This window comes from Lepisosteus oculatus, chromosome 3 (genome assembly GCF_040954835.1).
Source record: "Lepisosteus oculatus isolate fLepOcu1 chromosome 3, fLepOcu1.hap2, whole genome shotgun sequence".
Taxonomy (NCBI): domain Eukaryota; kingdom Metazoa; phylum Chordata; class Actinopteri; order Semionotiformes; family Lepisosteidae; genus Lepisosteus; species Lepisosteus oculatus.
In genome coordinates this window covers 37,919,061-37,945,639 of record NC_090698.1, presented here as the reverse complement: position 1 = coordinate 37,945,639, position 26,579 = coordinate 37,919,061, and the positions used below count along the sequence as shown (strand labels likewise).

The 26,579-nt window shown below is 36.0% G+C and overlaps 1 protein-coding gene across 2 annotated transcripts; it reads right to left on the bottom strand.

Moving 5' to 3' along the window:
- Nucleotides 1–26,565, bottom strand: tmem175 (transmembrane protein 175). 2 transcript variants are annotated; one of them, XM_069187149.1, is made up of 12 exons: nucleotides 26,269–26,565; nucleotides 25,662–25,700; nucleotides 20,369–20,466; nucleotides 16,843–16,894; nucleotides 16,087–16,122; nucleotides 12,940–13,023; nucleotides 12,193–12,310; nucleotides 8,142–8,212; nucleotides 4,427–4,591; nucleotides 3,793–3,871; nucleotides 1,585–1,720; nucleotides 1–1,312 (listed from the first exon to the last, which is right to left on the bottom strand). In XM_069187149.1, exons 1-12 carry the CDS (start codon nucleotides 26,500–26,502, stop codon nucleotides 649–651), a joined length of 1,776 nt encoding a protein of 591 aa, XP_069043250.1. In that variant the 5' UTR covers nucleotides 26,503–26,565; the 3' UTR covers nucleotides 1–648. The 2 variants fall into 2 exon arrangements, with proteins under 2 accessions (XP_069043250.1, XP_015219569.1); XM_015364083.1 differs by lacking the exons at nucleotides 8,142–8,212; nucleotides 12,193–12,310.
- Between the last annotated feature and the right edge of the window lie 14 nt (nucleotides 26,566–26,579).

Below are 26,579 nucleotides of genomic sequence, written 5' to 3'. Positions count from 1 at the left end.
TCCAATGTCATATGCTTTTTATTTACCATCCTTGGTGCTTGTTTAAAGAATTCAAGCAGGTTAAACAAGACTATTCATTTCTTAATTCATGTTGACTGTCTCTTAAAGTGTTACCTTCTTTACCTGTTACATAAGTAATACTTATTTTTAAGTTCAGTTCTATAAACCGGTGTTCCATCTATAATTCCTTAATCTATGGGTACTCCTTCCATTTTAAGAGAGAGATGAAATATCCTTGCTAGGATTCTATTAAATAAAATCCCTCATTTCTTTAATTATAACTTGATCCTGATCATCTATAGGAGTTTAGCAGCCTTAAGACTCTGTGGAACCTCAGAGTCAGTTATGTTAAAGTTGCCCAATACTGATGGAGCTTCTTTTATAACACGGTACATTAATTCCTTTTAAGATAACTTGATCCCCAGTGAAAAGAGTTCAGAGGTTACCATTTTTTACTTGCCTTCATAAAGCTAGCCTTACAACAGTCAGCTGAAAAAGTTACACTTTAGATAACAAAAGCATGTGGGTAAGTCACACTAACTAATAAAACACTCACTAAATTTATTTTAAATCAATAATGTACCATAATTGAAAGGGATGGCCACAGATTCATGTCTCCACCTTTTCTCCTAAGCCTTAAAACCTGATCTAACACACCACATCATTAAAAGGCAGTCTGGTTTCATCTTCCTCAACAGAATTGTGGATTGGTTTGGATGGACAAAAAACTAACTTTAATAGTGCTAAGGCAATCCTGACAAGTATGCGGAGGGCAAGAAATGCAAAAGGCACAATAATTTCCATGAGGTGAAAGATTGGGGTACTGAACTCACTCAAGATACAAGTGAGAAAAAAGGTGCTCAGGGAAACACAGGGATAGATGGAGAGTTTTGCAAACATAAAAGCATGCTCTTTGCCTCTATACCTCACATAGGGGTGCAGAGTTTCCCTTTCATTGAAGAGTGCAGTGACCCATATGGCCATCTGAAAAATGCCCGCAAAAAAGATGATAACACAGCTAATTTGGATGGCTTCCAGCTCATTATGGGACTTTTCCTCAAACTCATGTGTTAGCTGGTAAGCTAAGGGCAGGCCCCCAATGAACGCCAGAGAGAAGGTGTTGAGAAGGCCCATGAACCTGGTTGTCTTGGTTATATACAGAAACAAAGAATGGTGGACAAACCACAGTAGACCCACAGTCACAAAGGAGCCAAAGTAAGCCAGGTACTCAGGGCCAAAATCATGAAGAGCTTCAATCAAACTGTTGTTAAATCTCTCCTTTACCTCACTGGGTTCAGGCACATTGTCCTCACTGCAAACACAAAACATTTGGGATCAAACAATGCGGAGGCAGAGAGAAAAAAAAGGTAAAACTAGAGATGAAAAACTTAACTGCTTGAATGAAATTCTACATGACAGCTGAAGTAGTATTTCCAGTTAAGCCATCCAACTTTTTTTATATTCTAAACCCAATCCAAGGCTTACTGACTTAGACACATCAAATAAACATAATAGGAATTGAACTAAAATATTGCATAGGTAATTAAACACTAAAAATGAATAGTCGATGCTTAATTAACATACCATATATCTAAAATTAAAAGAGTGGCTACAATAGCATACACTCCATCACTAAAGGCTTCTACTCGCTCTTTGCTGAGAGGTTCTTTTGGGTGGTAAGTGTACAACAGCATAGTTTCATTATGCTCTTCTTGTTGGCCTGGGAAAAGACAATTTACAAAGATTTTATGGTCAGAAGCAAGATGTGTTTTAAACAGTTCTCTTTTTCTAAACTTAGCTACGTATAACTGTAGGAGTTTTTATTTATCTTAAAACAAATAAGGATTTTGTGATTTTGAGAGTGGAATTCACTCATATGTATACTATACCACTATACTATGAAGGAACAAATACTTCTATACTTGAGATCCTAACATTTTCAAAGCATACTTTGAAGCTGACACAAATACAGTTTGCCCTTGTTAATTCAAATTAAGTTGTATATCTTTTTATTTTACTACATCTATTTAATATATTTCACAGAATAAAGACATATTCCAATGGTTACAGTTCAGCCATCAGTTAAACTGCATTGATATATTAGGATTCAAGTCAAGCCAATTCTTTTTCAGGAACTGTATAGATACTATACAATACACTAATGTGTAAAAGAAAGAACACCCCTTACGATTCTATGGTATTACATATTAAGACATCTGACCTTCATCAAGTCCTAACAGTAGGTATATTTAACCTCATCTGACACATACTATAACACACAAATTTTACATTATCATTTATTCAACAAAAAAGTCAGCCAACATTTAGTAGCCTTCTGTGAAAAAGTAAGTGCACCCGATTCAGTCAAGTGTGGAACCCCCTTTAGAAGTAAATATTCCCTGAAAGAGTTTCTCAGTCTCTCACATTGGCTCTCACATTCCTGGGAGGAATTCTGGACCAATCCTCCTTAAAAAATCTTTAGCTTAGTGATGTTTGAGGGCATTTGTTTACGCATAGCTCTCTTAACATCCTGCTACAATGGCATTGAGGTCTGGATTTTGTAAAATCCCGGTTCTTTTCTTTTTCTGCCATCGTTTTAAAGATTTGATGTGTTTTGGATCACTGTCCTGTTGCATGATCCACTCATAGCTAAGCTTTAGTTGTTAGATTGTCCTTTTCCTCTAGCATGTGCTGGTATAGAGAGCAATTAAATGATTGTGAAGCTTCCAAGGCAGCTGAAAAGTAGGCCCCAATCATCAACCCTCCAACACCATGCTTGACGGTTGGTATGAGGATCTTGTGGTGATATGCAGTGTCTGATTTTACATTACGGCCAAATAACTCCACTTTGGTCTTATCTGTCCAGAGGACATTGTTACAGTAGTCGAGTGGTTCATTCAGGTGCTGTTTTGCAAACTGAAGCCATGTTCTTTTTGGAGAGGAGGGGTTTTCTCCTGGATTTCGTGGAAGGGTAGCCATTTTTATTCTGTCTTTTCCGAATGGTACAATCTCGAACTCTAATGGTTACCCATATTAACAGAGGCCTGTAGATCCCTGGATGTAGTGTTAGGGTTTTTTTTGCCATCTCTAGACATCATAAAGTCTGATCTTGGAGTGTGCATGATGTGTTACCACAAACCTGAATCTACCAGACCAAACTGACAAAGTTTCTGATTTTATGTACAGGTACAACCACTTCCTGATGATCAACTAATCATGTGTACTTGCCTAGCAGCACCTTATGCTAATTATCTTCTTAACTGATATGGAAGCAGTAAAAGTGCACTTGTTCTTTCACACAAACATTTCTGGCTTCTGAATGTTGGCTAGTTTTTTCTAATAAATAATGAGAAAGTAAAATTTGTGTGTTATTTTCACGTGATGTTACATTTATCTTCTGTTAGGACTTGGTGAGGACTGGATGAAGGTCAAATATGTCTTGACATTTAAAACCATAGAATCTTTAAAGGAAGTACTTTCTTTTTCACTTCACTGTATATCTCACCGCATATCTTGATATCGTGATGGACAAATTACAAAATTGTGCAAAATAATTAATAGATCAATTTGAGTCTGATTCCTCATTCTTAATCCTTAAGAGCTGCAACATGAAATATTCTATATGAATTAAATGCCAGACTGTGTACTCCAATGGTTTATATTGAATTTTCAGAATTTGTTAAATATATACTTAAGTTTGTATCATAGTGCTTTTTCAGCCAGTTATGCACCTGTAGAATACTCTGATCACATTTAATTCATACAGTAAAATCTGAATTTTCAATAACTCACCGAGTGCTTTATTGCAACACCATTTTAAAGTTTGTGAAAGGTAAGGATAGAAGATGACCAATGCCAGGAGAATATATGCCTGTAAGAGAAAACCATACAAACATTTCAAGCATTCTCTGATGAAAAACAGCCAAACTCATCATGAACTTGACAAATATGCTGCTTCCTGGAGTATTTTTACAAGATGTCAACAGTAGTGTGCTAAAAAACACCAGATTATGCCTTGATTACAATTAGTTGAGCTTTTCATTCTTCTCCAGAACTAATGAGATAAAAATGAATAATTATGTTTTTTTCATGTTCAACAACTTATGCCCAATGATCATGTCATTAGTTACTTTGGATATAAAAATAAACATTTTAAGTGAAGCAAGGAAAATGCACCAATGTTTTCCAGCCATTACCAGGTTAATCAACGTGTTTTCATACTTCAATGGTACTGACTAATACTGATTCTAAGTGCAGGCAAGCTTACAAAACAGCTTATGAGGAGAAATTGTGCCATGCAGTGAGTTTTCCTGCTTTTGTCCTGCACATGTGTACATTGTTAAAAGCTGACAATGTTCTTTGGCTGCAGACTGGAAAGGTTTTGTTTCTGAAATGCAGTATCTAATTTGTTGACAATAGTACTTACCAGAGGAAAAAAGATGAAAGCAAAAATCCCTGCTAAAAAGCAGAACACTGGGACTCTTAAAATAACCTTTAAGATCTGGTATTTGTAATAGTTTTGGTTTTCTGATATCTGTATATGATCAATCAACAGGTAGGGTTGACTAAATCCATATAAAACAATTCCAGCCTGTAAGGGAAAGAGGGAAGAAAATATAGGTTTGGACAGAAAACAAAAACAAAAACAAAAAACAGGCATTTCCTTATTTTAAAGTCTTGCCTGGATTTTGTCATCTGTCCCACAACTCAGCCCTGATGTATTCTTGAACAGGATCCCCAAAATTCCAACAATATTCATCCTTACTTTGTAAAAAGAAATACATTTATAAGCATTGTCTCTACAGAAGAAGACAAGAACTCATTTTACAGTGTTTCAACTTGAGAAAACCTACAAAAGACTCATACATACGCAAGGGAAAGCATTACAAAACCACAAGTGTATGAATTCAATTTGACTGCATATCTGAATTTTGTACAGACGCAGCCATTCAAAATGTGCATCAAAACTTGTGTTCATGGTAAGCTAAATACTTTGTACTGCACACATGATTCAGCTTGCCAAATTTAATTTTTCACTTCCCAAAGAAGATCGATAGGTTTCACTTGTGGTGCGGTGCATGTTAGTGAAATGGTAGCGTCATTTAGTTAGTTGTACTGGTTCTTTAAATCCATTTAATATGGAGTCATTGTACCTTAAGGGAAATTTTGGTAGCAGAAAAAAGAAATAACTAAAATACAATAATGTTTCCAAAAATCATTAACTATAATTTATTAATATAAATATATTTATGTAGCTGGTAATGCTAGCTGACAATAAAATATAAGGTATATAACAGTATTCTATGTTCTTCATAAACATTTTCTACTTCAAATTCTTTAACTCCATTACTTGCTGTAGTTATTTTGGAAATGTTTAAATGTACTTACAGTACATGTTAATGCAAACTATGGAGGTATGTCCTAGCAAAAAAGTTTGTGAGCTCTACTTTTCACTGTAACAACATAAACATGCTTTAACTTTGGATGCAACCATACAGAGATAACTGTATCTCTGTAAGGTTGCGTCCTAGGGCCACAATGAAAAAAAAAAAACTTATACATATACAAACTTTTTATCTCTTATTTAGGACATCTTTCCTAGTTCTGGACGTAATTCCTAGTACTAAGGTACCTTAAAAGCGCTTAATGAACACTTCACAAAGAGAGATCATTCAGTTAGCCAGATGACTTTAATAAATGTGTTGACAGAAATCTTGATTTCAGTTTCTGAAACAAGACCAATTGTATCTGGTTGAGTAACCATAGCGACATATCTCTTCTTAACCTGCTGCAAGCAGGTTAATGAAACTTGAGGTTGACTGTATAGTTACAGCATGGTTGGTATGACTGGGTTGAGTGGGGGTTGAGCCCCCCACTCAACCCTCTGAGAAGAACATACTGCAGAAACTCTCACTAGCAACAAGACTGTACAATTGAAATTGGTATACAATTTGTAAATTAAAGAGAAAACAAGTTATGGAAAACATAATTCTAAATCTTCCTCTAATTCTTTCAAACTGCGATCAAAGTGTGTACGCACACATGCATATGGCATTGACTATAAAAACAGCAAAAACAATAAAACAATTTAGTTAAATTTAGAATTAATTTAGAAAAATGTCTTGATTTAGCACAAACAAATCTTTTAAACAATTTTGTTTATTGGGATAAGAATAAAAGTGAAAACATGGACAGAAAATTGATAGGCCTATGTGGTCTTAGAGCATGTATAACAACATTTTTTGAACATCTCTGGTTGGATTGTACAGATGGTCCTGGACTGGCTCAGAGTAACCACATAAAAGAGTTTATTCCATTAAAATGAAAGTTAGCTTACCCTGTTAATGGTATCCTTATATCATGGATGCTTCTGCTAATGGGAATGGGAGTGGTACTTGAAGCTTTATCAAATTCCTCTTACACATGAATAAAATGCTATATAATCTTTGTTCATGTTTCATATTTATTTGAAATTAAAGTTAGAATTGCATCCAATTGTTTAAATTTAATGTTCATGAACCACTCAATCCACAAGATGCTTTAGAATGCTTGTCAGTTTGCCTTTATATAACAGCGGCTGTACTTCCTGAGAAGGCTGAAGAAAATACGCCTGCATCCAAAGATCCTCACCAACTTCTACAGATGTACAGTGGAGAGTATACTGACCAGCTGCATCACAGTCTGGCACGGCAACTGTACAGCATCTATTGTAAGGCACTGCAGCAGGTGGTCAAAACTGCCCAACACATCATCGGCAGTGCCTTACCATTCATCCAGGAAATCTACAACACCAGAAGTCTGAAAAAAGCCACCAAAATTATGTCTGACCCCACTCACCCTAGTCATAACTTGTTTGTCCCCCTACCATCTGGCTGAAAGTTCCGGACAATCCAGTCGCATACAACTAGACTCCAAAATAGCTTCTTCTCCAGAGTCGTCAAGCTGGTGATGCCCCCACTCCCTCCCATCATACTATGATCTCTCCTAACTTCTTCCTGTACCCACAATGACTGTACTCCAACACCACTACATACACAACAACTGAATGTAAGCAGAAATTGTACTTAAACTGTATTAGTTGTCATATCTATTAATCACTGTACTATTTTTGCACTGTTCCCCGAATTACTTTTGCACTGTTTCTGTCCTGTTGTTTTCTTTTCTGTTTGCGTATTTGTACAGTTTTGATTACATGTTTATGTTATTACACTGTTATTGTTATTGTGTTACTGTTTATTGTCTTATCTTCTGTTCTATTTATATACTGCACTTGAGTGACTAATGAGAAACACTTTTCACTATACTATGCACCTGTGTAAGTATAATGTCAAATAAAGTTGAATTGAATTGAATTATAGTTCAGGAGAGTACACTGTTTACTAATGTTAACATTTGACTTATTTTATCTATCTATGATAAATTTGTAAATATTTTTGTATATAGACCAGTTTTATAGATTTGGATGTAGTTTGTGTTTTAGTGCAGTTCTACATCAGTGTCTACAGTAGTTATACAGCTAATATTTGCTAGGAGTAGAGTGCTGAGTCGGGTATGGTAATGATAGAATAAAATAATAAAAACTGCTTAAATGTCACTTCTGAAATTTTGTACTGATATTTGGATATATAAAAATCTTTAATTATACTTAAACAGCCCTATCTGTCAGATTATCCTTTCAGGGAACAATACAATTATTCTGGGTGATGAATGTCACCTGCTGTTCCCGAAAGTGAATAAAAATGCTATTGACCTATCCTTGACCCTTGCCTCCTACTAAGATACTATTGCTAATGAACAAATTTTGGCTTTGATCAAGCCACTACAGAAACCAGTGGAAAAACTGAACCACACATTAATCTTTTTCAATTTTTTTCAGTAATCTGTAATAAATCCAAATTCTGATTAAGTTAGTTGTCGTTAATAATACAAAAATAAAGAGCAATAGCACGGAATTCAAGTAAAAAATGGAATGATGCAAAATAAAAATGTAAAAGATAATTAAAAGCAATAAAATGTCAATATAAAATCTCAACATAAAAGGGAATAAAATAAAAAATAAAATCGACAAGCAAAAAAACAAATATTATCTAAAAGATACATTTAAAAAACTGTGTTTTGAGCTGCTTCTTAAAACTACTCACTGAAGTTGCCTTTTGCATAGGTGGTAGCAGCATGTTCCAAACCTTGTATGATGGTGCTAATCCGTTTAGAGCTTTAAAAACCAAAAAAACATTTTTAAAATCTATCTTAACTGACACATGTAGCCAGTGTAATGATGCCAAAACAGGTGTGATACAGATGCAGCCATTCAAAGTGCGCGGCACAAACACGTACCGCAGGTAATTGGCTACGGCCTCGCACGTTACAATGCAAAATACAGTGGTACGTGATTGGTTGACCTACAGGGGCACTCGTTGGTCGGTCATAGAAAGATTTAAATGTCTTTACTGTGCCTGTTTAAGTATTGAATATTTATATGGAATTTTACCACTGAAGGGAAATCTTAGTACCTGAGCATTAAAAGAATAGAAGCATACTGTAACGCGTGTGAAGGCCATAAACGATATTAATTTTGGAACATAAACATACAGTATATGGCTGGTCTCGGTACTTTAATGAAAACATACACACCAGTATTCCATTTCTCCCTAAACATTTTAAGCATCGAAGTCTTTAACTAACGTGATATAATATGGAATTGCGTATCTAAAGAAATTAATAACAATATAATTATACTCATGTACCGCAACACAAGAATTGTTACATAATGCTTTGTAGGGCTTTTTCAACAGTCCTCATGTGACCTCGCCGGTGGCACTGCGGGTTAGGTTCCTGACTCCCACGTCACACGCTGTGTGTTCGAATCCCGCTGGAGCCAAGACTTTTTTTTAACAAACATTTCTTTGAAAAAAATAAAATGTTTCCCTGGCTCAGAGATTAAATAAAACTTCACTCGCACCAAACAAATTTATATTTCTAAATATCACAACATGATCAAATTTAAGTCATTTTAATAACAATGAACCACTCCCGGACTGTTACACCAATGCATTAGCATGTTAAAGCAATTTCATTGAGGAGCCTAGCTTTCTTAACTAGTAAGTACTGTACTTCCTTGGTTTTGGAGGGGGGGAGGTGTCTTTCGCTGGAAATCACGCCCCCTTCTACTTTGAAAATACCTGTGAAACCGGTTTAATTCGTCAAAGCCAGCACTCCCGCTGGCCGCCCACGTGTTATGCTCTTCGTTAATGTCTAAGCCGGAACACATCATTATATCTCATTTTGTATTTCTTTAAAAAGAAAAACTGTTTGCCCAGCCTAACAGTATTGTTGTTATTGTTTTTATCCTGTAAAGTGCTTTGAGGAGCCAGCTTTAAAGGCGCCATATACAATAAAGTTCATTATTATTACTATTGTTAATTTGCTGGACAGAGAGGTGAACATTATTACGCAGAAGACAAAGATAGCGATTTACGTTGCATTGTGCATTGTGCTGCTGTAATACAGTTTTAAATAATTAAAAGTCTAAACAGTATCAGCTTTATTTATGGGTTTTAAATAAAGGCGATTTAAACGCGATTTAAATCAATATAAATGTTTATATTGTAATGCCTAGGTGACTATTCATTGTTATTAAAATGACTTAAATTTGATCATGTTGTGATATTTAGAAATATAAATTTGTTTGGTGCGAGTGAAGTTTTATTTAATCTCTGAGCCAGGGAAACGTTTTATTTTTCAAAGAAATGTTTGTTAAAAAAAAGTCATGGCTCCAGCGGGATTTGAACACACAGCATGTGACGTTGGGAGTCAGGAACCTAACCCACAGCGCCACCAGCAAGGTCACATGCAGAGTGCTGAAAAAGCACTACAGAAACATTATCAACAGACAATGTACAGCGTGTACTATTCTTGTGTTGCGGTACATGAATATAATTATATAATTATTAATTTCTTTAGATACGCGATTCCATATTATATTCTCTTTTAATCAAATTCTAAAAGTATGCTTGTTGACTCCGGTATCACATTAGTTAAAGACTTCGATGCTTAAAATGTTTAGGGAGAAATGGAATACTGGTGTGTATGTTTTCATTAAAGTACAGAGACCAGCCATATACTGTATGTTTATGTTCCAAAATTAATATCGTTTATGGCCTTCACACGCGTTACAGTATGCTCCTAGTCTTTTTATGCTCAGGTACTAAGATTTCCCTTCAGTGGTAAAATTCTATATAAATATTCAATACTTAAACGGGCACAGTTAAGACATTATATATACATATACATACTGTATACAGTACAGTTTGCATACAGTAATATGTTTATGTTCCTAAATCAATCTCTTTTATGAGCATGTGAAAGGCATGGTGAAAAGGAGATTCTCAAAAATTACTGTAATTTGCATGATTGGAAACAAATGCGTGATTGCGAAATGCTGTGGTGTTACTTTTACAAAGACGGTCAATGAAAAAAAGAATGTGGACCAGGGCAATACTTTTAGATTACAGCTTGTCCAAGGTCATTCATTATTAATACTATTAGTAATATCTTCGTTAAAGACTTTGATGGCGACAGCTCAAACATGAGAGGCTGAGCTTTATTAGCTCCACCCTGTGGAAATTCTGGATACTATTATTTTACTTGCGGTATTATAGGAGAATTTACGGTAACTCGCGATAGACTGCGTAAAGCGCACCGCAAAATAATGCGGTATCGCCCACTCGTTTTGAATGGCTGCATCTGTATGATCTCTCTTCCTAGTTCCTTTTAGTACCCTGGCTGCAGCATTTTGAACAAACAAAAACAATCTTTCATTTTCTTGGTGATAGTCCTGTAAAAAGTGAATTACAATAGTCTAATCAAGAGAAAACAAAAGCATGTGTCAACCTTTTAGCATCTTGCAGATTAAAGTAAGGTCTTAATGACACTGTCATGTGAGGTTTAAAACTAAACTTGGTAACTAATAGTTAATTGTCCAGATTTATCAATAGGTTTTTCTTATTTATTATGCTGGATGGTACTTCTGGGATATCCTTACTAAAACAAGTTAATTTAATTTAATTTATCAAAGATGAGGCCAAGGGCATTGTTACTGGAAGCATAGTTCAGTGCAGGACCCAAATTCACAGTCCTTAAAAGTCATAATGTTAAAGCAGTTATGTAAAGAAGAATGAGCTATAGGAAATATTTAGTTTAAGTAATTTCTGTTCATGGAGATGCCACTAGTTACTGAATGGAATGATTCACATACTTCACAGAGACAGAGTTAAAGTGCCCCCCCCGCCTTATTTTTGGTACAATTGAGGCATTAGATTTCAATGATTAGATTCCATGATTTATTCAATTCAACTAGCAATGTTCTGAGCAGGGGGCAGGGAAAGATGTTCATAATAAAAGTAATACACAATTTGATATATTCATGAGATAATTTGTTAGTAACACTGTTACTTAAACTTGTATTATGACAAAATATAAATTATTTGAATGTGTATGTAAAACTAAAAAAAACACATTGTGTTAACAACAGACAAAATATTTTGTATAATTGGCTAACTAATCTTGCTTTGTCAAACAGCCCCAGGGTGTCAACAGTTGTTTGCTTACAGTTGATATTTGCTACATTAGCTCTACTCTACACATGTTCATCCATATAATTGCTACTATTCATTCAATAATGTACATACTTTGATATATAAAATTAAAAGAAATGTCAATATGGTATACATATTATGTGTTATACGTTATCATTAGAGAAAGTCTTTATTATCCCCAAGAAACAATTTGCACATTGGCCGGGAATTGAACCTAGGCTTCTTGTATGGTACCACTGAACTGCTACACTGATTGGAGTTGTATCAGCTACAATGCAATTTACAGTACACAACAGTACAGTCATTTTTTGAAAGTCATTCAAATCACTACTGCCCTCTTGCTCTCTTTTTAAATTTGTTTATTTGCTTTAAAATATAATGTTTTTTTAATGCCACTAAATATATTTTTAATAATAAAAATCTAAAGTAATCTGTTTTCTAATGACTATGCTGTAAGATCATCCAGGGCCGGGTCACTGATGACAGATATTTTTCAAAAAACATCCTGAAAATTTTTTATATAAGCCTAGATGCTGGTAAAATGGCCTATAGTCTACATCAGATGACTGCCAAAGGAAACGCCCTAACCCCCAATTACCTAATGAGAGGCAGGTGACTGATGTCAGCAACCGGATAAGTAATCCCCGGAAGGAGACATCTTGGTGGAAACCATCATGGTGGAAGCATTGTGAGAGCGAGGATTGTAAGTGGAGTTGCTGTTGGAAAGAGCCTGATCTTTAGAAGTCAAAAGAGGGTACCAGAGTGAAATATACGGTAAGGAAACTTGGAACGCAATTTAAAACTAATTCTGTTAGGTGTTATACAGTATTGTGACGTACCTTAACTTATCCTGGGCTGGGCGAAATCAAATTAAATTGGTTGTCGGTAGTACAGTTTGCATACTGTACAGTATGAATAGTGCCGTAAGCACAAATGGGTTGGTTAATAAACATTAAATTTTTATTATTAAAATAAGATTTGATTTTAAAATAAGATCTGACAACCATGGGCAGCTGTAAACCTTTAAGGATTCACTGCGACACCTGGCAGTTTTACTGCCACCTGACACCTTGCACATTTTAAATGGCTTCATCTGTATGTTTCTTCTATGGTACCATAGGCAGTTGTACATTATCATTATGCACAGTTGTACATTACTGAATAATTTAATTTATGGGAAAAAAAAGAATAGGTTTATAAAAGCTTGTGCACATATAATGGTAAATTGTCTTAAAAGGATGCAAAAAGTACTAAGAACACTTATGGTCTCTTATGTGTTTTGTCTGGTTCATAGTATCAAATAACAAAAATGACAAAGATAACAAAGATACGAAAACTGTCTTACCTGTATCAAACCAATCACTATAGCACAACCACAAAACAGCAAAATCCCAAGAGGGTTCTCTGGGAATGATGCCATCAAGGAAAACTGCAATAGAAAATAAGTCAAATAAAGCAAGATCTTGGAAACGGGTCCGTCCAGATAACAATTTGTGCATACTCTACTTTCAGCTACCACCCCAAATTTATTTTACTATCTGGAAAAATTAAATAAATTAATTCTATATCTAGAAAACTTTTATAAAGCAGCTTTTAAGAACACATAACAAATAACTTATGACAAAGAACACAAGCTCAAATTTTACAAAGATAACAATTTTAACATTGAAAGTAATAAATAAAAATACAATTATTAGTAACAATAAATAATAATAAACAGGACCAAATAATAACATACAAAGTACTGCACTGAAACCTTTGTAGAGAGGAACTGTAGGAATAAATATGTAAGAAATAAAAAAAAAACAAGTGCACTCAACAACAAGAGAGGTGAGATCAGTAAGGTTGAACAGATGGGTTAGTTTTATAAAAAAGCACTCTATAAATAAATTTGCCTTTATTTTTTGCCCTTGCGCACATTTTAAATAACTTGAGCTTCGAAAAGCTCCTTTCTGCACTTCTTTAGCAACTGCAATCGAAAGGGCTACAGGTTGAGCTCACAATACCTCCTTTAAATAAAATACAGGAGAAACCACAAAAAAACAATGCATTTTATGTTGATTATTTAAAACCGCTGAACTGTCTTTTGTACTGTACATTTGCTTTTATGTTTTTGTTTGGCCAGGTAACACCGATTTTTAAGCAGACGGCCCACACTGAATGCATACAAGAGCACTTATTTCGCTCTTCTTTTCTATGCTTCAGAAGCATTATGCACTTGATTATGATTGGTCATTTTTTGACTCGGCTTCCATTAGGATTATTCATGGAAGCAACAGATACAGCAAATGTAGTGAATTTTTTGGTCACCTTTGAACATCCCGATTAGAAAAATATATTGCGTCGCGCATTGAGGAGGCCCCCTGCTGGCCTTGGAGCTTCTGGCAGTTGCCGCCAGGGGGACACCTGCCCAGGGTCTAGGCCCTATGCTCAGAGTCGGCCTTGCTTGTTATTACCATTACCATAACATAAAGGTAATTTATGTTTCAAGGCAATGAAACACGCACTCCGTTATACCCAGACCTGATAATAGGATTATGTTCTTTACATTACAGGACAAATGTTGTTGCTCCCCATGTATCTTACTTGATTTTGATGTTCACAGCTCATTTAAAGAGAAACTATAATGATGTTTTTGGGTTTTGAAATAATCTGCATTGATGAGTGAATTTTTATTGTAAAACCTTCAATTAACATAATAAAATAGACAACATTTCCAGGTAAGCACAGCACCATATTCTGCAATTCAGAGTCAACCAAACTTCCGGTTAGGTGAAACAGCCCTATTACATTGTAAACAAGCAGGCTTCTGAATACATCTCTTTTAATCCAATAGAATTATTGCTCTCACTTTTGATATAGGTTTACCGACAAATACAACTTACTTGTTGCAGATCATGTTGGAACATTTCTGCAGTGAAATGTCTGCTGCACAACCTGTACGTATTCACTCATACACCGCATTAAATTAATTATTACAGTGTATGATGAATGTCAACCTCCGAGCCACAAAAGATCTTCAGCTCCTCTTCTCACGTGGAACAACTCTTTGGTCCTCTATTCCACTGAGAGAGCTGGAACAGACAAATTCCTGACGAACTACTGAATTCTCCATTTCTCTTCTTCCTTATAAAATATAACTCTTTACTCTCATTCCATGGATTCCCTGGCACACTCAACTTGGCTCTCCCATCCATGGCCAATCTTCCCTTTACCTGGAAGAATACTGTCTCATCTCTACTCTGGGATCCCTGGCATACTCAATGGGGCTCACTCTTCCATGGCCAGTCTTCCCTATACTAGAACATACATGTTCCACATCTCTTCCATGACCTATTGGAACGCCTAACCCTCTGGTGTCCAGTTGCTACTATAAATACTACTAATCTACTACAATATAAAGGCCACAGAGAATTCAAACTAATCCAGAAATACAGTACACACTAGAGAAAGTACGAAATTATCTCCGTCGATCCATCTTTGTTTACCATTCAACTCATGACAAAATAATTGCAAGTTTTCATTAGTTCTTTCCAACTTCTCAAACCTGAACCTAAGACTGCTAAAACACTCCTGTGCTATCTAATCTCACTACACTTCAGGATACAACTAATACATTCTCCCTGAACTGCAGGAGCTTAGACGCAGCCCCCTGCCCTCTGTATCTGAGTGCTGTTATAGTGCCTGCTGGTACTTCTGAGGAATGTCCCAAGTAAGTACAGGGTCAATCACCTGATCCCCCCCTTTTCTGCCTGTGGAATTCCATTCCTTTCCACAGGAGTCTAATCAGTCAATCAAGGCAGGTGTGTCCAATTTACTGAATCGAAGGAAGAAACTTTAATTAAGCCTCCATTTGCTCCATCACATTAACCCCCCGATCCTTCTTAGTTCACTCAAGCACAAACTTTGGGCGAAAGGGAAGTATAAATTGGACAGAAGGCTTGACAGACCACCAGCGTATGCACAAATTCCACTCTGACACCAACTGTGATTAATGCCAACCCCCAAGCAACAAACTATAGTCCTGAGCTAGAATAACATTCACTAGTAGTGTGCTTTTCTGTGATCTGTCACTGTTGGCTTGCAGAACCTCTCCGAACTCCTAAGATGTACTGGCAGTCCCCTTTCAGAGAAACCTGCTCAGTCTCTAAAACCAGTCCTTCATAAAGATCTTTGTTCCCAAGAAATATTCAGTGACTGAATATGAGCAGGAAGGGCTGCTTCATGTCATGATTCTGTGATACCATCAATTACTTTATTTTGTTATGGAGATTTAATAAATGGTCAGAGAAATTGGGACTATGGTTACAATTAAATTATGTTAAATTAGAAAAATCAAATAATGGTTTCATGTTTCATAGAAAACAAAAAATTAAAAACACTTTTTTTTCAGAGAAATCAGGACATTTTCATTTTTAAGTTCTAAGAAGATACAAGTTTGAAAATATATTTTGACTGACACAATCGTGGTGCATTCTGCCATCATACTTACAGTGTAAGGAAGGAAGGTAATTAACATCATGCATGCCTAAGGAAAAAAGAACAAAATATAAAGTTTGAGGACTAAGGAGCTGAAAATTTGGTTTTCATTATACAGTACATGCATTCTACAGTTCCTGGTTTCATTTCAGTTTAACTTCAAACTTCTTAATTTGAATTTTCGCTTGTATTCTTAAACAATATCATTTCTTACATTGTAGTACAAGATTAAAAATGAACATTGAACCTGGGATATATGCTATGTTTTAGATCCCCTCTCTCTTATGCTTATTGTTACTGTTGATGAGTTGATTGAATTTAACCAGTGGGCCCATGCAGTACTAAGCCCACTTACCATGAGAATTTAACAGTGTCATTTCCTCCTGATTCTGCATTTTATTAATTATTAATAAATAATACAATCTGTTTAGAAAGCTATAGGAGCAATGATTTTAAACCAAGTTGCAACAGAGGGCTGTTTACTGTAATTCTTGGAATTTTCTTATTCAGTCATATTTCTTTATTTGAAGGATATTTTTTTATTACAGTACACAGGGTAAATAAACCTTTTTCACAAAGTTAGAAATCCTTATTTTTTAATTAAAATGTAAACACTTAAGCCTATCATCCACACAGATTTAATGAGGTTCTTCTATTACGCTCTCCTTAAATAGCTACAAAATACCATATTCCATGGTTTTAAACAGTTCTGTCTGTCCTTTTTTCATCATTAATGTAAAATAGCAGAATAATTATGCAGTAATCTTACCAGGTTTAGTAGGGCCAGGACATCATCTATACGTTCTATTACTTGGAACAACCTGAAAACAGATGCATTTAGAAAAACATAAAAAGGAGTATATAGTATTTAAAATTCTAAAAAGGTGTAGGCCTACATGATAGGATATTAAATGCAGAGGTTAATTTAAATTAATTATTTTATAGTCACTGTTTAGGCTCACCACAGAAGTGGTTAAATATATTTTTCTATAAGCCTGTGGATCGACATAACTACTCACAAATACACAGTAGTGTGAAAAAGTAAGTACACCCCATGCAAGGTTTGTCGTTTTTTACACTTCCGGACAAAAGGATATTTGATTGTCATTTCAACACTACTGATAGATAAAGGTGATCTAATTTTAAACAATAACATTGAATAATTACATTTTGCACTCATGTGTACTATTTAAATCAACAGAAATGCAATTTCCTTGTGCGGAAAAAGTTAGTACATCCCTCCCTACCTTTATCACTGCATCAAATGTCATTGGATCAAAAGCAATTTGTAGACAATCACTCAATTATCCAAAAGATCATCTACAAATGGAGAAAATTTCAAACCACTGGCAATCTATCCAGGCCCGGTCAACCCAACAAATTCAACCTAAGAGCTGACCAAAAGATGCTGCAGGAAGTTTCCAAGAACCCCAGGATGACATCAAGGGATTTACAGGCAAGTCTTGCCTCAGTCAGTGTCAAAGCGCATGAGTTAATCACCCGAAAGAGACTGAACAACTTTGCCCTACATGTGAGGTCAGGAAGGAAGAAGCCTCTGCTCTCAAAAAAGATACAGATGCATGACTGAAGTTTGCCAGACAACATCTAGGTGAAGATCAGGACTATTGGAACAAAGAGCTCTGGACAGATGAGACAAAGGTAGAGCTGTTTGGCCACAATGCCAGATGTCATGTTTGGTGAAAACCAGAAAATGCCTTTGACCAGAATAACCTCATACCAACTGTAAAGCATGGTGGTGGAAGCATTTTGGTTTAGGGCTGCTTTTCTGCCTCAGGGCCAGGCCAGTGTGCCACTATAGAGTCATCCATGAATTCCACATTTTATAGAGATAAAATGTACCAGAGACTACTTGAGGAGAATGTGACCCCATCTGTCAAAAAGCTGAAGCTGAACCGTAAGTGGACCTTGCAATAAGAGAATGACCCAAAACACTCAAGCAAATCCACAAAAGATGGCTCAAAAAGAAGAAATGGAGGGTTATGGAATGGTCAAGTAAAAGCCCAGATCTTAACCACACAGAAATGCTGTGAGGGGACTTGAAGCAGGCAGTACATGCAAGAAAGCCCTAAAACATCATACAGTTGAAGGAGTTCTGTAAGGAGGAGTGGGCAGAAATTTCTCCATGTCGATGTAGGCGACTGATAGACAATTAAAAGAAGTGGTTTCTGCCGAAGGGGGCAACACCAGCTATTGAAGCAAGGAGGTGTACTTATTTTTTCTACAGCACACAATTGCAAAATTACGAGCAAGGCTACAACCAAGACCTTCGCTACCTTACACACCTCAGTTCCCATGTTTTACAGTACTTTCATCAGTGCTTTTTTTGTGAACAAAGCTCCCAAAGAAAAGAAATGAAAATCTTAAAGAAAGTGATGAAATAAATATCTAAGCTAAAAAAGGAAAGAAAGACCTGTAGTGTAAAACTGGATGTGACACAACACACCAATAAAGGCCAGCGTAACAAAGACACTTTTAAGGGACTATATTTATCTTTGTTGACTGTACATATCCAGCAGCCATATAACCCTGCAACTCACAACTTGCAACCAACTGAAGCTAAGGTGTGAACCTGGTCAGTACCTGGATGGGAGACCTCCTGGGAACCACTAAGGTTACTGCTGGAACAGGTGTTAGTGGGGCCAGCAGAGGGTGCTCACTCTGCGCTCTATGTGGGTCCTAATGCCCCAGTATAGTGATGGGGTCACAATACTGTAAAAAGGCGTTGTCCTTCAGATGAGACATAAAACCAAGGTCCTGACTCTCTGTGGTCATTAAAAATCCCAGGGTGTATCTCGAAAAGAGTAGTGGTGTAACCCTGGCATCCTGGCCAAATTTCCCATTGGCCTTTACCAATCATGGACTCCTAATAATCCCCATCTATGAATTGGCTTCATTACTCTGCTCTCCTCCCCACTGATAGCTGATGTGTGGTGAGTGTTTTGGCGCACTATGGCTGCTGTCGCATCAACCTGGTGGATGCTGCACATTGGTGGTGGTGGAGGGGAGTCCCCATTACCTGCAAAGCACTTTGAGTGGAGTGTCCAGGATTGTATTATTAAATTAAATAATAATTAAAACGATTACTAAACTATATAAGTGAATAAAGTAAGTGTTATAATTTACAGCACCTACCATTCTTCGCCAAAAATAACTATCAGTAACAAATATTTAGGCTGGATTTTTGGACCTTTTCCTACAAATATTAATGGCTACATAAAACAATGCAAAATATGATAATTATAGTATCACCAATTGATTTGGGAAAGACAGATGTCATATCTCTGTCTCTGTACAGTACAAATACAGGTTATTATAATAGAAGGTTATTTTAATTATTTTATAAATACCTGTAGGTATTCTAGGCGGACACTGACCTCGACTGTGGAGTGTCAAGGGGGGTTGGTGTATGTTGAGGGGGTGGAGTATGTGATATTATTCACTGAATTAAAGTACTTTATATGAACAGGGTGGATTAAAGTACCTTGAGAATTTAATCTTGCTAACTTTAATTACATTTAAAAAAATAATACAGTAGTGAGAGATGTCTGGTATATTTATCTTTTATTTTACACAATTAAGATCTACCATAAATATCAAATATCATCGCTGTTCTATGGCTGCTGCATGCCTCAATTTACAATGATACTGTCTCTAATTTAAAAATATTCACATACTAACTGGGTTTGCTAATAGGAAAGGGGGGCTGTAACTAAAAGCAATTGCAGGCTGATGCTTTACATTGTTACCAACATATACAGTATACAAATTCTGTACACAAGACGGTATACAAAGACAGTGTGCACGGCCATGGGCAGTGCGGTGGCTCTGTGGCTAAGGATCTGCGCCTGTGGCTGGAAGGTTACCGGTTCGTATTCCACAGCTGGCAAAGGAATCCTACTCTGTTGGGCCCCTGAGCAAGGCCCTTAACCCTAACTGCTCCAGGGGTGCTGTATAAACGGCTGACCCTGCGCTCTAACCCCAAGCTTCTCTCCCTGTCTGTGTGTCTCATGGAGATCAAGTCATGGTATGCGAAAAAGACAAATTCCTAATACAAGAAATTGTATATGGCCTTATATATATATATTATATAATCTTATATCTTATAATAATGTGTGTATATGGCAGACAAATGTATTTGGAGGAATTATTTTAGAAAAATACTAACTGAAAGTACAGATATATAAATATGTACATACAGAATTTATTAAAACTGCAGTAACAGAAGCAGGTTGTAATTTGGAACTGCAAGGTTGTGTAAATTGAATATATCTTACCTGATATGAGCTGCCCAAGCCACAGTGACTATTAGAAATGTTACCAGGTAAACTGAAATTTTTGTTGCAAGAAGCTGCTGCAAACTTTTCTGCAATTCCTAATGCATAGAAACACAAATGAATTTATGAATTACTTAAACACAAAAAGAATTAAATAAAGTAATGTACATTTGCTTTATGATTTTTCTTTGACAAATGGAATAAAGGTAACAGCAAAGGATGGAACAAAACATGCCTTTTCTCTGTTAGATACTTAAAATGGAACATAGATTCTTACCTGCTGGCTAAAGTTATATCCCTGTAGTCACAATATTTTTGGAGCAAATATTTCTACATGCTACAGTAGGTTTGGTGGTAAAGAGAAATTAGATTTTTTGTCTGATATCTGATGGTAGTTTTAAAAATCCAGATAAGCATTATGCACATTCTACCTAACCCAAATAATTTATTGTCTAGGGAATCATGTCTAGGATATTTTAAATCCCTGGATTACGAATAGCAGATATACAGTTAGATCCAGAGCACATGGAAATCTATGTTAAATAATAACCTTTGTTAAGATCCTATTTAAATGGTTAATTGATTGGTTGGTTAATTTAAAAGAATACCTTGTACCTTCAATCACAGCAAATTGCCACTGTAAAAACCTGAGGAAAACAATCTTTTTACATCTTTTCCAAGTTTTTAAAAATGCAAATCCCTAAGTTTAGTAATAAAATGTTTTTTTTTAAATATTTGTATTTATGTTGTAAACAAAATAATAAAATCAAAATAGTAATTAAAAACCTTAAATCTCCATGTCAATGGCAACCTATTTCTAAAGAGAAAAAATCCTATGGATGCAACTAATATAGAGATAAAAAATATCTAAATATATATATAAACTAAAATAATGATTTAACTAAAACACTAAGACAATTGCAGGGCAGCATGATGGTGCAGTAGTTAGCTTTGCTGACTCAGAGTGCTGGAGACCTAAGTTCAATTCCTGGGGTGCTATCAGTGTGGAGTTTGTATGCTCTCTCTGGGTTTGTGTGGGTTTCCTGTGGATGTTCCGTTTATATCTCACAGTCCAAAAACATATGGGTAGGTTATCTGGCTTCTGTAACTTGGCCTGAAGCGAGTGTGTGCATGCTGGTATCTGTGTGTGCCATGTGATGGACTGGCATCCCAAATTGGGAGTATCCCACCTTGCACACAAGGCTTCCCAGAATAGGATGTGGGCCACTATGATCCTGAATTGGATAAGCCTATTTTGAAAGTGATGTGATTATGATGATGACTAAGACAATTTCTGACACCCATGATGTAATCGTCTGTATGCTAGTACCATGGATACAGCCAGTGGAAAGTTCCAGAATTAAATGTCCAGAACAAAAAGCCTCTTGATGCCAAGGAAAATCACCAAAGGTCAGCAAGCGATGTGCTATAAGTTCTTGGTATCCGTAGAATTAGATTTTTTTAAAAACAGACAATTTCAAGCATGAATTATTCTAGTATCTCTGATAAAGAAGAAAAGATTTTCTTTCAAAATGTGGACCTCTGTATATTCCCAAACCTGGTGAGAAATGGTTCCCACTAAACCCTGACAATGTGTAATGTACAATTTACAATGTGCAATGCAGGGCATCAGACAGATATGTTAAATCATTTATGTGTAGTTAAATACATTCTACTATCCCATGACATATAATTCTCATCAAGTAATAGATCTCTTAACCATACTGACATAAAGGAACTTGAGTTTTCAAAATGCTGTAACAGAAATGCTTAAGAAATAACACCAGATGAATTGTATCAGTACAATATCTTATATAGCAGGTATCAAATAAATGCTGTTCCCCAAGGAACCCTGTAAATACTCATAGTAGCTTTCAGCTGTAGATAAAGAAAAAATGAAGAACCTGGAATGTCATACAGCTCTTGAACTTGCTCCTTTAAGTTTTGGAATGTCTGTATCCCTGCCATCTGATATACAGTATCTGCAATGTTATGCATACCATGTGCAGAAACAAACTGGTGGCTATCAATTAAAAGATCAACATTGTGAAGGAGAAGCAACTGTAAAAAAAACTCTTCTGTTTTAGTTTAATACAGTTGTTCATCGATTGCCACATCTCTGTATAGTGATGCCAGATAACTGAGCCATGTTGTAATTTGCTTTGTCTTATAGATACACAAGAAAACATTAAACCCACAAGGAGCTATTTAACTTCACTCCAATTGATACCATGAAACTGGGATGCCAAAATACAAATAATCAAAAATAAACCTTAAAATTTGGTAATTTAAAAGACCACATAGGTTAGGTTTTGTACATTGTAATATGGAAAACTAAAGACGAGGCCTTTTCTCCATCCTGAAAAACTAAATAATTCCTTAATCTATAGAGCTGATAAAATTCATGTGAAAAAAACATTCACCTTAACGATTCAATTTCAAGCCTGAATTAGACTGGGGGATTGAGTCCAATATAGATAAACTTGTCTCTAATGAAAAGTATTGCACTGACTTTTATTAAAATGTTTATTAAAACAAGTTCTGCATTCTAACTTAAGAACAGCAATACTATTTTTATATGCAGTTGGTTATACAGTATATTATCTTATCTTTTCAGAATTATCTTAACATCAACAAAGAAAAACTTTTGAACAAAATTCAAATGTAAAATGACAAGTTTTGTTTATGTTGACTTTATAAAGAAAACAAATTCCTTCAGTTGTATGCTAGTGTTCATATATAACTCCTTTCACATAATAAATTTGTATGAAATGATTGCTGCACAACAGCTTGAATGTAATAATTCTCCATTCGGTTGCGTTAGGTTTTGGACACGTTTTATGTTCGATTATTTGACCACACAAATCAACTGACTTAGAAGGATGACCTAAAGACCTGTTTGCACTGCAGGACATTGACTGGAGCAATTTGAGTGTACCTTGATCAATGGTACAACAGCAGTGTCCAACCTGGGATTTGAACCCACTCCTCTATCTGTATTCCAAAGCCCTTTTGTCTGAGTAAAACAGACAAAGTGGGGAACATTTCAATGCAATTTCATGCCACAGAAATGACCAGAATTTAGAAAGCTATAGTTCTAAATTCACTAAAAGTACTAGAGCCGCACCCTGATGCACTAGAAAGCTGGCTTATCATCATTTCAAAAACAACTATTTTAGGAAAAATATATTTTTTTCAATATCTTTAACACAGAGGATAATTTATACATTACCAATTCACAGTGCTAGTACTGTTCAAATTTAAAGAACACCTGTGAATTTTAAAATTATTTTGCCTGTACCTAGAAGTAAAAGTGAGAAGTACAGAGGAGCAGGAGCTATGAAGTTCTCTAATTGACAGCTTTACTTTCTGTCTATTGTAGCGGCAAAACCTATTAATAAGTCAGAATTAAGTGTTGTGTGCTTTCCTAAATGAGGCCCCATCTCTCTTTCTCGCACCACAGAGAAGCTATTCATGCAGTTCCGATTTAAGGTGTTTTGTGTCAGATAAGGAGCAGTTCCCAAATGGTGATGCGCCCAGCCATGCTTGGCTATCATGGTCAATGGCCATTGCTGGGACCTATCTGTCTGAGATTCTTGGGAACATCTGGGTTGGGGTCCTAGATGTCAGAAGTCATTTTTACTCATCTCTCACCTTGACCAACCAATCAGGAACCTGCAGGGTGTGGTAACCTCACGTGGGTCTGAAATGTCTGCTTAACTTTCGACCAATCATTGCCTGTCTTGGTTTTGGTTTAAAACACACTGTAAACTGCACAGCTCAGAAACTTTGCTGTTCCGGTCAATTTTCACACCCTCAGAGACATGTGACAGCCAGTGTTGTCTGAATAGGGACTATAACCTTGTTTCAGCAAAGTGTCGCCCTGGGGATTGCCCAAACTCAAATGACTAGCCAATACCAACGTGGACGCTTCGCTTGATCACTGGAGTATACGTTTGGACTCTTGTCAACAACCTGAATAAGTTTTATTCAGCAGCACTACACTGGAAGAAAACCAAGTTTTTTCCCCCTAAAGAGTGACTTGCTCTGACCCGCGGTCACCCTCTGTGCATAGAGACTTTCTACTAGTCAGCTGGACTACTAGTAGGTCCCTGAGGGAAACACTGTCGGGCGCATCGCCACAACAGAAATCTCTCCTCCTAATTCGTCTGACTTCGAGCTGCACCCTGACTGGTTGGCCAGGAGCCAGAGGACGTCGGGACGATGTCTATTGAACAATGCAGTGATTGGACACAGCCGCTAGTTGGCCTTTGGTGTCTGTACCGGGAAATACGAATCCATATCTGGATAAGTAAACCCTATGTTCTACATTGCATTTTGAGAATTCAATTGTTACCTCAACACAAGTTGATTTCAATTCAATTCCTATGAGTAGTGTATTTACTTTTGAGTAGCTAATGTAGACTGATTAAAGATAATATAGTCGAACGGTATACTGAAGTATATTCTTTGTATCTCTTTGTGTTTTGCATCTCTTCATGATTATATACCTTGCACTTTGATAACCTTCACAGTAAGATCTGCCATCTGAATCCAGACAGACTGCTATATGTTTTATATGCACATTTTAAATGTATCTCATTTATTGAATCCATGTGTGTGTATTGCTGATCAATTGGTTTTCTAATAGCCATAATGAATCACCTCGTGATTACTGCATCAATTGATAAATTGTCCCACAAAACCCCTACACTATGATCTCCATGTACTTGTCATTATTGCCAGTGTTCTTGACAAAGGGTAGGTGCCCATTTCCTCAGCTGGATATGCAAACCCACACTGTAGCATATAGGAAGACCAGCGCAAAAATAATAACTGTTTTTGCATCATTTCAGTTCAGCAAAACTGTGTGCATTTCAAGCAGGAAGATCTGAAATCCAATGTGATCTAATCTCTTAAAACTCCAAGAGCAATTCAACTGTAGTTACATGACAGCCCTTTGAGTTAGCTTTATAAATCAGATTTCAGTCTAGCTGTTCACATTCTTAGATGGTTTGTAACAAAAATGTAATACACCAGAATTTTACTTAGAACCAAACACACAAATATTGTTATGCTATATTTCCTTAACAAAAGAAAAATATAAAAATGAATGATTGTTATTTTGATAATACCTGACATGGCTAATATCAGTAATGCTGGTATATATGAATTTGTTATATTTAATTACCAAACATATTTGAAATGTATTATTTTATTGGATGTTGTAGTGGAGACCACAGGTAGGGCTGTGTTTTTAAAACCATAAAAATAAAAGGACTTAATACATTACCTGATCTTGCTGTATTTTTGTGTGTGCAATAGGCAATATCTGAAAAAAAAAACCCCAAAAGGTTTAAATTTACAAATTCTTCCAAATGTTACTCTAGTAAGAGAGATTGACGTTTTTTCTGCATTATATTCTTAAGGAGTGGATACACTGGCTTTTCGAGCAGATTATTTATTTTATCATGCATTAAAGAAAGACTGCATCTTTACTGTATTTATTAATACAACGCTACTGATAGCAAAAAGAAGGGGAGCATACACACAGCCACACGCTACAGCAGTGTAAGGAGTTCTTGAGCGATCCGGTGTTGCAGGTTCTGAGCCGATGAAAACGGAACAAGCACAGAGCGCAGATCTCAATGCGAGTTTAAGTGCTGTCTTCTGACGTTAGCCCTTTAAGTTTCTAGCACTTACCTGTTAGTATGAGTAATACAAATATAAAAACTATATATTGCGCACCTCACTCTAAATCCTTCCTTTAAAACCACGTATGATTTATTTGCAGTCCTTTCCACTCATCCTGGAAATACAAATTTAGCACCGTCACGTAAATTACTAAATTAAATGACCTGCCCCATAAAACGATTGTCGATATTTAACATTACTCTTACCATAACAGTTGCTATTATGGAAATTAGAGAATCACTGAACGCAAGAAGACGGTGAGATGACTGTGTGCTGCTGTGTCCGTCTTTCTCAGATAAGGTGACACTTTGCAGGAATGAACTAGGATCTGTCGTCCGTGTGCTTTTTTTCTCCATGTCCTCGTTAACATGATGCTCAATAATCTCACTGTCCTCATTTCTCCCCATAATAACGGTCGAATTTAGAAAAGCGACATTCATGCACAACACATCTATTTACAAACACACTACTTCAAAACCAGTCTGAACAGCTGACCTATAGCAAGGAAGTCACATTC

What these genes read in the sequence shown, in the direction of transcription:
- tmem175 (XM_069187149.1), bottom strand. Translation starts at nt 26,502, where the DNA reads ATGAATGTCGCTTTTCTAAATTCGACCGTTATTATGGGGAGAAATGAG. An exon ending in TCCTGGCCCTACTAAACCTG is followed by an intron (nt 16,123 to 16,842) that starts GTAAGATTACTG and finishes TTTTTTCCTTAG; the next exon opens with GCATGCATGATGTTAATTAC. An exon ending in CTTTTAATTTTAGATATATG is followed by an intron (nt 1,313 to 1,584) that starts GTATGTTAATTA and finishes TTGTGTTTGCAG; the next exon opens with TGAGGACAATGTGCCTGAAC.